The 12,889-nt window shown below is 40.0% G+C and overlaps 1 protein-coding gene across 25 annotated transcripts in view; it reads right to left on the minus strand.

Moving 5' to 3' along the window:
• Positions 1–454: 454 nt before the first annotated feature.
• LOC127636528 (calcium/calmodulin-dependent protein kinase type II subunit beta-like) overlaps positions 455–12,889 on the minus strand; it is a 71,942-nt gene continuing 59,507 nt past the window's right edge. For 13 of the 25 annotated variants that reach the window (XM_052117105.1, XM_052117110.1, XM_052117108.1 and 10 more), the window contains 4 exons: positions 6,974–7,049; positions 3,738–3,832; positions 3,376–3,610; positions 455–2,258 (listed from right to left, as the gene is read on the minus strand). In XM_052117105.1, coding sequence (XP_051973065.1) covers positions 3,378–3,610; positions 3,738–3,832; positions 6,974–7,049 — 404 coding nt within the window. In that variant the 3' untranslated portion in view covers positions 455–2,258; positions 3,376–3,377. Of the gene's footprint in view, positions 2,259–3,375; positions 3,611–3,737; positions 3,833–6,973; positions 7,050–9,650; positions 9,801–11,398; positions 11,519–12,120; positions 12,202–12,889 lie in introns of all 25 variants that reach the window. The other 12 variants (XM_052117094.1, XM_052117090.1, XM_052117095.1 and 9 more) reach the window with 1 other exon arrangement.

Here is a 12,889-nt window from a genome sequence, read left to right on the forward strand (position 1 = left end):
CTTATGTACGAGTCTCTTTAAAGCAAATTTACAAGGTTCTGATCACTGTGGTAACCAGAATGGCTATTTAAATCTCACTGTTCTTTGCGAACACACTTGGCCAGCACACAGCAGTACATTTAATAAAGGCTCTTATAAAGCAACATAACTTGCAGTATTCTCTTTCATAACTCTTATCTCCTTAGTCCTACAAGATTCATAAAAGACAAGCCTATTTCTCTTATCAGATAATTACTTTCCACAAACTTTATTCTCTCTTTACAGTGTAATTACCAGTATAACTACAAACACGTGCTTGAATCTCACAATGTCCAGGTCACATTTCACCACAAATAATTAAATAGATAATAATGAAAAAAATTATATTATAAATTATATATATATATATATATATATATATATATATATATATATATATATATATATATATATATATATATATATTTTTGCATAAGGACATTTTTGCATAAATAATATTAGGGCCATTATTTATGTATTATTCTTGCATTATTTTTTATGACAATTAAGATACCTCACAAAACCTTTGTTTTTGTGTATAATTCCTATTATTCTACATGGGGATTAACATTCAAATTACTTACTTTTTATGAAGATAAAGTCAAAATTAAAAGAATATTTATTTATTTTATTTCAATTCTACAGTGAAATATGACCTGGAAATGTTCTTGACAGATTTCATGAGATTCACCCCCATACACCCCCTACAATCCCTCTCACAGACAATTTATTCAGAAACTTTTATCATAACTCAGCCAAACATTCGACAGAGAAACAAAACCAGATCACAATGAAAATCAATACGCACACAAACGGGGTGTAGCTCAGCGAGTAAAGACACTGACTACCACACCTGGAGTGTTGAGTTTGAATCCAGGGTGTGCTGAGTGACTCCAGCCAGGTCTCCTAAGCAACCAAATTGGCCGGTTGCTAGGGTGGGTTGAGTCACATGAGGTAACCTCCTCGTGGTCGCTATAATGTGGCTTGCTCTCGGTGGGGCGCGTGGTGAGTTGTGCGTGGATGCTGCGGAGAATAGCGTGAAGCCTCCACACGCGCTATGTCTCCGCGGTAACACGCTCAACAAGCCACGTGATAAGATGTGTGGATTGAAGGTCTCAGACACGGAGGCAACTGAGATTTGTCCTCCACCACCCGGAGTCACTACGCCACCACGAGGACTTAGAGCGCATTGGGAATCGGGCATTCCAAATTAGGGACACATACAGACACATCTGCTGCTGGTCACCGGAGACAGTGAACTGTATTATACTAAATTAGATTATCCTCTGATTTAAAGAGAGAGAGAGCTCAGTTTCATGGAAGTTCAACTCGGTAGCCTGCAGGTAAACCAGAATGAACCAAAATCTGATGGGAAAAAAAATCATTAAAGTCAATGATGACCATGAAGTGATTTAAAAACAGCAGCCTGATAATACAAACACCGATCATGGTACCAGAAAATCTGGTCACCACATTGAATCTTAAAACAGCTGTGGTGACCAAAGGTCAGGTCATGTAATTAATGAACTATGAACTTTAACCTGTACAGTGCTGGCAAAATAAACTTACTCAACCACACAAAACAAAAACAAATCAATAATACTCATAATTCATGCTTTTAAAAGAGAGAAACCAAACCAAAACAAAACAGTGTTACCACCAACATCAGAAATTTGACCATCAAATATACAATCTCAATAGAACAACAGCTAAACTTATGATCCTTAAAGAATTAATAATCATAATAATAAATTCAATAATTATAATAATATTTTATTAAAACATGATCTACTTGGGAGGCAGAAGGCTAGTGAAGGGATTGTGGGGAAAAAGGCAATCGTGCAACTCCTAGAAGTGGTTATGACATAAGGTTATAACTCTAGACAGGAACCCGGAGTCTTTAATTGCTCTCAATGATTGATGCAGTCGTTGATAAGACTTGGCATACAGCTGATAGGGTGTAAAAGGGTTCAGGGTGTATACGTTGCGTGCTCGGTTGTGTTGGAGTCAGAATGGTATAGGATGTTCTAGCAATAAGGGGTTGTCTGGATGCTTTATCGAGAGCAGCCCAGCAGGTAGAGTGGTAACTGTTGGTTTGCATGCAGGGGAGGATGGTTGTGTCCAGAGTTGGAGATTCGGAACGCTCCGATACTGGACCCCCGCTGCCGTCCTATTAGTCCTCCCTGTCCTTCACCTCCATGAGGGGCGCTCACATCTAATATATTCATTGCAGGGCCACTCTGAAATACATAAAGCACAATGACACTGTTGTTTTTCCTTTTTCACAGAAAGCTATCTTCTCGTTTTAGCTTGTAATAAAATAAAATCTCACCTGAAATAGATGCAACCCTGAAGGGATAGTTCACCCAAAAATTTTAATCCAGTAAATGTTTACTCAACCCTATGTTGTTATAACCATATATGACTTTCTTTCTTTTTCTTAACAGTCTAATAAATTATTCCATGATACTCATGATTGTCAAGAAAGCATACGATAAGATTTGGTGAGAAAAAAACCAAAATCAAATTATTTAGTGAAACTGTTGACCGACCATCGATCTTCATGATAGGGCACGATAGCAACAGTTCAAGGAGACACCTCAGGCCATTGAGCGTTCAAGCAAAAACTAATTTTGCTTATCTAATAACAGGTTGTGTAAGTTCTTCATTCTCTCTCTCTCATTTCCTAGTACTCAAAAAAAATAAGGCTGGGCATAGAAATGCATCGATGCACTTCAGACAAACTCTTCAGACATGCTTAGTAAGCTCTGTTATCTGGTTTGTGTGCAGATGTGTTGTGTTCTTTTGTCACTATCACTGTGGCAGACCTGTTTTTAGATAAACCTGCCATGTTGCGAGCGGGCTGCTTGAACTGTTGCTCTCAACTGTCTCAACTGGTTTAACCCTTTCAGATTGTTCTACACTATATCGCCTTACTCATTGAGTATTGCTATGCTAATCAAAGCATAGTGTTTCCACAGAGGCAGTATGCATTCAGTGTACTAGCTAGTTCTCGCTAGTGCTATCTAGTTAGGTTTCCTCTACTTGAAGTATTTAAGTTGACCTTACATGGTCATTTTAAGTTCAGCCAAAGGGTTACATTTAAAGTTAAGTGGCACTAAAATGTGAGTTTTGAGCTTACTCAATGTTTGCGGTTTACTCAAAAACTTGCAGTGAAGCTAACTACTTTTTTTTAAAGAGTAGCTTGACTGTAGTTTAGAGTCCAAATTTACCATTACCTAATTACCTAATGTCTTCATGTGGAAGAAAAACAGCTTTCATATAAATCAAACTCTGACATCAAACAGACACCAGTTTGCACCACATTACTCTTGTAAAACAAATCCAGATCCACACCTTCACTGGAGAGGGGCGGCTGGCGCACCAGAGCAGTGAAAGTGAACGTTCTGCCATTTGCAGTCACGACGATGCCACACGCGAGTTTCCTCTGATTGGCTGCTGTGCGGCCGGCCCTGCCCGTCCACGAACTGGGTGAGGCGTATGTATGCGATGCAGGCAGCATCTTCTCCGATCAGGTGCACGTGAGGGTTCAGGATGGTGGTGTGGATGGGCTTACTGTTTTTCGCAAGCACTGTAAAGAAACATACATGTATGGAGAAAGCTGGTACTGACATTTCTAGTGATGTCAAGCCACTTAGATTACACAGGACTGATTAGGTGTCTTTTGAGTGTGGTCATATGAGATTGAATACACTTACAGTTCTCAAAGTAGAATCTATGGAAGTCCATTCCTTCAACCAAGTTCCCCAAAGCCTCGGGTTCAAAGGAGGTCAGTCCAGGGTCACAGATTTTCCTGTAACATCAAGCACATTTGTTTGCTGTTGGTTAACATGACTGAATGTAGGCAGTGTTAATCCAGTTAATTTATTTTATGTGAAGATTATGTGCAAATTGACAAATATGTATCAATCTGTAACAGACCAAAACTTTATGAAATAATCAAACTTTTGGAAAATGTATAAACTACTTACACTTATATAAACATGTATCAAACATATTAAAGATGAATATGACCCACTTTATATTAGGTGTCTTGCATTTGCCACAATGCACTTATTATGTATATATGTGATGCTGCATTGTATTTACATTTAAAGTGCCTGCATTTCATTTCATCTGTAGTTTCACTGGTGATCTTACCTCTAACCCTAAACCTAACCATACTCTTACCCTGAAACATAACTCTAACCCCTAACCCCAACCCAACCCTTAACCCTACCCCTACTCCTAAACCTACCTGTACCTCAACCTCAGTAGCAGCAAATTTGAATCTTGTGAGCATTTAGCAGAACAACATGTAGTTACACAATGCATGTATTTTATTGTATGTATTTTAATATTAGTACACAGTAATTAAAGACACCTTATTAAAAGATTTAAAAGATATAAACAACATGAGAAAACCATCCTGAAAACCTGAGCTCCTGAAATAGTAGCATGTAATGTATATACTGAAGTCCTGTATTAGCTACTTTTTTGAAGCTCTTTTGTGAATTCCCAGGAAATAGGATATTGTGTTATGTTTAGAAACTGTGCACTCACCATGCAAGTTATGCATTCTGACTAGCATGTAACTTAGTTCAAGTTCACCTGTTCATTTGCTTCTTTGTCTGTGTAGATGTAAGTTGTAATATTATGTTTATATTGTGGATATAGCCAGGGCACACATTTAGGGGGTATGCGAGGGGATGCCATCCCCCTTGTTGCAAGAAATACCAACAACCACCCCCCCTTGTAAAACCACCATACCCCCAAAACATCCCCTTTAGATCAATTGTGCCTGTCAGTGTTTTGGTCTTGTCATGTTTTACTTTGTACACTAGATGTCCTCATTGTGTTTTCCCTGTGTTTTCCCATGCTTGTTTTGATTTTTCATTTCACCTGTCCCTCGTTTTCAGAGTTGCTATATTTAAGTTGCTGTTTTTTTTTCATTCTTTGCTCAGTTTTTGGATTTGAGTTTCTGTGACCTGTTCTCTGTTGCCCCAAGACTCTGTGAATTTCTGACTGATTTTGTTAGGAACATTTTTTAGTTTTCTGGATTTATTTTTTTTGTTAACTAAATTTACTTTTTTGGCATTGCTCCCCAGTTCTCCTTTGGATCATTAAAGACTTATTTTTTTTTTATCCCTGACTTCCGTGCTTGCATTCTTTGCAACTGGGTCATCATTCCCCAGGAGTTGGTCGGTGCCGTAGCCCGACAGGAGGCCGCTCTAGCCCAACATGAGACCCTTATGGCTAGACATAATGGGGTAAGTTTAGGTCTCTTTTCAAGGAAATCTTTCTACAACTTCCTCAACCACCTAACCCAACCTCAGTTTCCGAGCACCCAGACAGGCAACCCTGTCTCAGTCCAGCAGCCGAACCTCGCCTTCCTACTCCTCAGCACTTCTCCGGAGACCCCACTGCTCTTTGTTCCCAGTCATCTGCGGCTCTCAGTCCCCAGCCTCCTGCAGCTCCTAGTTCTCAGTTTACCAAAGTTCTTAGTTCACAGCCTCCCGCAGCTTTTAGTTCCTAGTTTTCCACTACTCTTAGTTCCCCTCCATGCCGTGTCTCAGCCAAGCCTCTGCTAGTTCCATGCCGTGTCTCAGCCAAGCCTCCGCTCGTTCCATGCCATGTCTCAGCCAAGCCTCTGCTAGTTCCATGCCGTGTCTCAGCCAAGCCTCCGCTCGTTCCATGCCGTGTCTCAGCCAAGCCTCCGCTTGTTCCATGTCTCAGCCAAGCCTCCGCTCGTTCCATGTCTCAGCCAAGCCTCCGCTCGTTCCATGTCTCAGCCAAGCCTCTGCTCGTTCCATGTCTCAGCCAAGCCTCTGCTCGTTCCATGTCTCAGCCAAGCCTCTGCTCGTTCCATGTCTCAGCCAAGCCTCTGCTCGTTCCATGTCTCAGCCAAGCCTCAGCACGTTCCATGTCATGTCCCAGCCTGTCCCCAGTTTCTGCTCACGACCATGGAGGTTATTCCCCAGTCTCTGCCCATGCTCACGGCAATGGAGGTCACTCTCCAGGTTCTGCCAGTACTCCTCTCCAAGGAGGCAGTTTCCCAGGTTCTGCCAGTGCTCCTGACCATGGTGACTCCGCCCTCAGAGCCTTCCACAGCGACGCCCAAGCCTCCCACTGCTCCTTCACCTCTCAAGCCTTCCACGGAGACACCAAAGCCTCCCACAGCTCCCTTACCCTTCGCGTTGCCCACGGCTCCTTCACCTCTGGAGCCTTCTGAGCCACCGCCCACGCCTGCCATGACCCTAGAGCCAGCATTGCAAGACTCTCTGCCCCAGAGCCAGCTTCTGCTGTGCCTTTTGACCCTGAGTTCTTGCCCACCCATACCCCCACCCTTTATGCTCCTAGTCAGCCTGTTCCTCCTGAGTCACCAGTTCAACCTTTGCCTCCTGTGAAACTGCAGTCAAGAGGAACTTCTGATCCTCAGACTCCGCCTAGACCCTCCAAGCCCTGGATTCCGCCTCTGCTCGTCATCCCTTCAGCTCCACTGTGGTCCTCTCCGGGTTCCCTTGACCCTCCAGGTTCGCCTTGGTCAGTTGGTCACCTGGTTCCGCAATGCCTCTCCAATCCTTTAGCTTGGTTCTCAGTCTCTACAGCTCTGCCGCTGTCTTCCAGTCCTCCAGCTCCGCCTTTGTCGCTCCCTTGGCCCTCCGAGCCTCTGGCTCTACCGTTACTAGCAACTGGGCTAATTTGGTTGCTTAGGTGACTGGGCAAAGATTACAGTTCTGAGAACTTGACACAAGTGTTTTAAACTAGATTTGTAAATGATTACTTATTTTTTACACCATGGAAATCCTCTTTTTCATTGCGTCTTTTTTTAAATCTCGCTTTAGTTATCGTATAATAAAAAATCTTTGTCAACTAACATTTTCAAAATTAATTTAGTTAATGAGATTAACAGGGAATGTAGGCCATATTTATAAGAAAGCAGACAGTGACTTACGCATAGGCCTCAAAGTCCCCATTGTTGATGGCTTCTATCAGCTGTTCTGTGATCTTGATGATTTCCTGCTTGCGTGCTGTAGGGGAAACACCAACACACACAAATATAAAGACACACACAAACAAACGCACACAATTAAAGCTGAATGATTCTAAAATAGGAAATTTTTCTCATTATTTACTCACTGTTCCATGAACACAAAATAAGAAATGTTATAGTATGTTAACACCGTGTCCGCAACTGTCAGGCTCCAAAAAAGGACAGTAAAAGTGCATTACTACGTATATGCTATATTCCAAGTTGCTATATTCTGCCGTAGTTTTTAAATCTCATTTGTGCATACACTAGGGCTGAATATTTACTGCTTTAATTCAATGCAATTAATAATACAAAAAATTATGGGTTTAAAAATATATATATATTAACTTTAAATGTTGAAAGTCTAACAAATATAGAACCATTTGAGTGAGTAAATGACGACAGAATTATCTTTTTATTTTTATTATTATTTCAATATATTGCACAGAATGCAAATTCACAGTAAAACAACAGACTACAAGAGCCAATTGTTGCTCTATATTGTGTCGAGATAATGTTCTGAAACACATGCAGAGTCCAGCGAGGGCACATGACCTAAGGTTTAGGACTCAAGCTCAGCTGTGGACTTACCTGGTTTCTCAGTCATGTTTTTCAGTCTAGAACTTGATCCATTCTTCCTAAACTCTCTGACTAAACTGAGGCTGTATCTCTCTTCTGATATAGTTAGTACCTTCACCTGCCCACTTGCATATGCATATGCATATACTCACACTCTTTCTTTACCAATGCCTTAAGTCTGAGTAAACTGCCCCTGCAATTTCCGCAACTTTCCTTCTGCTCGTCTTCTTCTGTCTTTTCCTCGTTAACTGCATGGAGCTCGCTGGGTTGTTAGAGCTATTCCTGTCTCCTCAGATAAGGCTTACTCCCTGATTCCATCTCTTGCTCTCCCTCCCTTCATAGCTTCCTGCTCCACTTTTTAGATGAGCTTAGTGGCCTCAACACATCCTTTAGGTTCTCCTTGTCAATCTGACACCGCAGGCCTGTTCTAGTATCTCTGACTGTGGTATCAGCTGTGATGAACCCGACACACTACCTCCTTCACAACATCATTGTAAACAATCCAATGCGTTTGGAAGTAGCACTGGCAACATTAGAGTTCTATGAAGGACAAATGACACTTCAGATGGTTGCGTTGTGTTCTTATCTGGAAAAACACGTTTCTGCTGCTATTTTCAAGCATTATATACTCCGTATATTTTACAAGACTATACAGAGATATTGCTTTGAGGTAAGTCTCAGCATCAGATGAGACACCCACAGACTGTTGAAGTCAACATGAAATGGCGTTCTCAACCCATATTACTTCTGTAATGTGACATACTGTATGGGTCATTGACAAATAAGGTAGTTTGAGGTGATAAAAATTAGACATTTTATTTTGTTTAAAACACGTGTCCAGTTAGTAGAAATACATAAGGCTGTATACAACTTGATCATTAATTAAAAAAAAGAAAAAAACATTTCAAGGTAAATTTGGTGATTTTGTTTCATTTCATAAGACCTGGAAAAAATTTGCCTTTTCATAAAAATGTCTAAATATATTATATATATATTTTTAAAACTTTAAACAAAGTCATGAGGGTCTAAATGGGTCCTCTCTAATTTTGTATTAATTTAGTTATTTTTACTTTGATTTGTTGGATAAAAGTTTTCAAATATTAATAAAAATTTAAAGCTGCTTCACTGCTTATTTCTTTAAGAAGCAATAATAAAAGATTATTCTGCACTACTCAACATTTGTTTTTTAAAGAATTTTTGTTTAATGAGACTTTTTACTGTCTCAGGACAGTTACACCACATGACATTTTTTACTTTAAGCCCAAGACAAAAATATCAAAATTACTTTGAACTCAGAAGTTGAAAACTTGTTTATCAAAATTGTTTTGTGTGAATTGTATTTTTAATTTAACTTAATAGATCAAAAAACGAACTTCTCAAGTTATTGACCCGTATTTGAAACTGGATATTCAGTGAGGGGAAAAAAATCCATCAGGAATTAATTGGATCATGTAAAATGGTATCTATGAGTCACAAATGCCAATAAAGACAAACACTCTTTCTTTGGAATAATGTGCACTGATGCACTGGGATGGAATGAGGATGAGAGAAGTTACATTTTTGGGTGAACTATCCCTTTAAGAAAGTAAATGGTTTCCTGCTGACTTTAACAGACCATCTGATGTATAATGCATTTAAATAGCAAGAACCATCTCAAAATGTCAATCTTAAACCGGATTGTCTGGCTTTACGCAATTCCAGGAGTCAGAGTACATTGTTTTTTATCAGTCTACCAGGAAACAAAGTCATGTTTACAAGTTCCCAGACTGCTATGATGAATGCTTCAGAGAAAGAACCTGTTATTGGATTTTCCTTAGTTTTCCAGCCATATATTCCACATTTATATACAATTTTATATTTACCCACCCTTACAGGTCACATAAAAAATGCTTATTGTGGTTGGTCACTTTATATGCCAGTCAAATGTCTTCTTATTGACAAAGTATGAGTTCTTGGCCAGATATGTTTTAATGTGGACTAGACTTTGTGCGGCAACACACACTCAACAGGCTGTACTCACTCTGCACAGACACAGAGACGCCGGAGGGGGGCAGGGTTGGAGGTGATGAGGGCTGGGGAGGGGGTATAGAGGTTCGAAAGGATGTCGACTCCGGCTGAGGTTGTGGGGCAGGTACGCGGCCCACACAGCTCACCAGATCTGTGAACCGGGCTGAGCGGGTCAGATAAGTGAGGATTACACCATCATGAAGGAGACAAAGAAATGGAGAACATGTAAAGTGATGAACAGGAAACCGATGACAGCAACATCAGACAAATGACTATAAAATAACAAGATGCAGGAGACAGTTGTGTCTGACCGAAAGGGGTTTCCAATAGACAGTGCATGAACAGGGTCCAAAATAAACATGTGCTAAATGCCAGTGAAACGAGCATCAGAGTAAAAAATGGGCTTTGCAGTGTTGGGGAGAAACGAGCTAAAAGTAGCGACACTACGAGCATAGCATGACAAAAGTAGAATCACACTAATCTTTACTTGTGTTCTGCTGAAGATAGAAAGTCATACACATCTGGGATGGCATGAGGGTGAGTTTAATTATAAGAGAATTTTCCTTTTTGGGTGAACTATCCCTTTAAGTTCTTTCGGAACATTCATGTAAATGAACCGGTTACAATAAACGATTCACTTAAATGAATCAGTTGGTAACTCAAATTCATTTTACTGAGTCGATTCGTGCAGACGGTTCATGTAAACGAACTAGTTTACATAAATGATTAACTGATTCACTGAGCCATGTGCAACCTTAAAGTAACTTTGCTGTTGACTTTTTTGCAGAAACATATTTAGTTACTTTTTGCTGTTTATCACTATATTTCAACTCTGTGTATATTAAGTATACATTTGTTTATCCTTTATGAAAATTAACCATGGTTTTATTACAGTAATAGTGTAGTAACCATGACTATAGTATCCATGGTTCATTTTGTGGTAAATCATGGTAAATGTTTTGTAAGACAATGTCACCCTAATTAAATATATAACACTTCTTAACTTCTGATTTCATAATTATATACCGTAACATCCTCCCAGTATTCTCTTGTTATTTGTCTAAAAAGGTTTTCATTTTCAAATAGCTTCAATGTAGCTAACTACTTTTTGTTAGTAACTTGAAGTGTAGCTAGCTACTTTTTTTAAAAGACTAGCTTGATTGCAGTTCAACTACTTTAAGTTATTAGTAGCTTGTGACGCAACAGTTTCAGAATAACTTGCCCAACACTGATGTCAACAAGTGCAATTTTGCAGGTGACTTGCACATAGTGATTGTCAACGTTTACCTCTTTGTACCTCTTTCTAGACTAGCAAGGAAGACATACGTTTTATATCGTAACTACAGAACTTAAACTAACAAAACTTTGAGGAACAAAATCATGATGAGTTTCAATGTTTCGAGAGACTGCTTAGTACATGCTGCGACTGTCAAGTCAACAGTGTCCTCTGTTGTTTGTCGTAAATGTACAAGTGAAAAACAGCTAAATGATGACTTTTGAAAACGGGTCAAAATGACCCGCAAGTCCACAGAAGGTTTAAAGGGATATTTCACCCAAAAATGTATTTACTACCCTCTAATGAATTTACTACATCTGGGAATATACATCTGGGATGCCATGAGGGTTAGTAAATTATCAGAGAATTTTCATTTTTGGGTGAACTATCCCTTTAAGGTACAAAATATTTATGGCAGCCATTGGTGAGGCAAAAAGTTATTTTGGACCCTGTGCACAAAAATCTGCAGGGGGCGCTGTACTCACTTTGCATGACAGGGGTGTGTGGAGGAGAGGGTGTGGATAGGGTGGCTGCTTCGCTCTCAGGCACAGCTGAGGGTCCCGAGCCCCTGCGTGCACAGCCCAAGATGTCGGTCAGCTTTGTGGCTGGATACACATGGAGGGAGGGGGTAATGATGAGCAATGGTAAAAGGAAACATGATGGTGAAGATACCCATCAAACTCATGCATGTCAAGTGGTGTGTTGAGGGCTTTGCATGCAGGTAAGGTGCCTGAATGCATGCCATTCCAATTCCCACCATAGGGGGGCAGCAGATACAGCAGTGGGGAGTTTATCACCACTAGAGCAAGGACAGGAAGAAGTACTGTATTTAGATTCCAAACTGATAGTCTCTGCTCATTGAATGACATGGTGATCAAATCCCCTTTTGCTGGGCTTCATAGAATCCATATAGATAGAAAAAAAATGTGTCTTACAGTTACCAATTGTGAGCTTTAACATCTACACCAAACCACTATTCATAGTTAATAAAGTAGTCCAAACAGAGCACCTGAGGGAGTGGCATTAGACCTTAAGCTGTCTTAGAACTAAGATCAAACACATCAACTCTGGGTTTTCATATCAATGAGCCAGTAGAGGAGGCAGGAAGCATTCTGTACAGGGGTTTGTTGACATTAATAAGGGCTGATAGATGCAGTACAAACCAGCCAGGCCAAACCAAACAAGTGCAGATCAGTCTGAGACTTACAGAAGATGGCAGGGCCGGAGCCCGGAGGTGATTGGCTAACTTCAGAAGGGCCTTTAATTGAACCACTATCTAGGCTTTTCCCTATTGAACAGGAAGGAAAAGGTGGGGAGAAATTGAAAAGATAAAACTGAGAAACGAGGGCAAAGAAGAACAGATATCAGAGGGGGGCTTTGTGGAGAGAAAATATAGTACAGTCACGCTATTTAATTATTTGACCGCAAACTATTTTAAAGGTAAAGCCATTTACAGGAAGCATAACAAATAGCCCACCCATTTTTCTCATCGCTGCTAATCAAAACATAACACACAATGAATAGAAACGTGCAAGGTGAACTTACATTTAATGATATTGAAAAAACAAACTCATGCACACACACATACAACCCTAGCCCACATTTCTCACATTTCTCATGCACAGAGATAAAAATACATTCAAGGTGCCCTCGCAAGGTTACCGAATGTGTATCCCAGAAGACCTGGATGGCAGAGTAGGATTAAGCGAACACATCTTCTGGAATTTACAAACTCTTTAAGTCTTTTCTTTCAGTTTGAACCTCAGAGTTACGTCGACACAATACTAGAGGACACATCACTATCACAGTTTGGTAAAATTAAACATAGTTTTGTTTTCCATCAGACCAATTAAATAACTTTCCCTTTCAGTGGAAAGTAACTTGCATAATCTGCCTTTAATAGTGCCCAACAGTCTGGTTCCTAAATAAAAAAATCCTATATATTTTCTCCATAGGGGAATTTATTTTTATCGATA

Source organism: Xyrauchen texanus, chromosome 44 (assembly GCF_025860055.1).
Source record: "Xyrauchen texanus isolate HMW12.3.18 chromosome 44, RBS_HiC_50CHRs, whole genome shotgun sequence".
Classification (NCBI taxonomy): Eukaryota; Metazoa; Chordata; class Actinopteri; order Cypriniformes; family Catostomidae; genus Xyrauchen; species Xyrauchen texanus.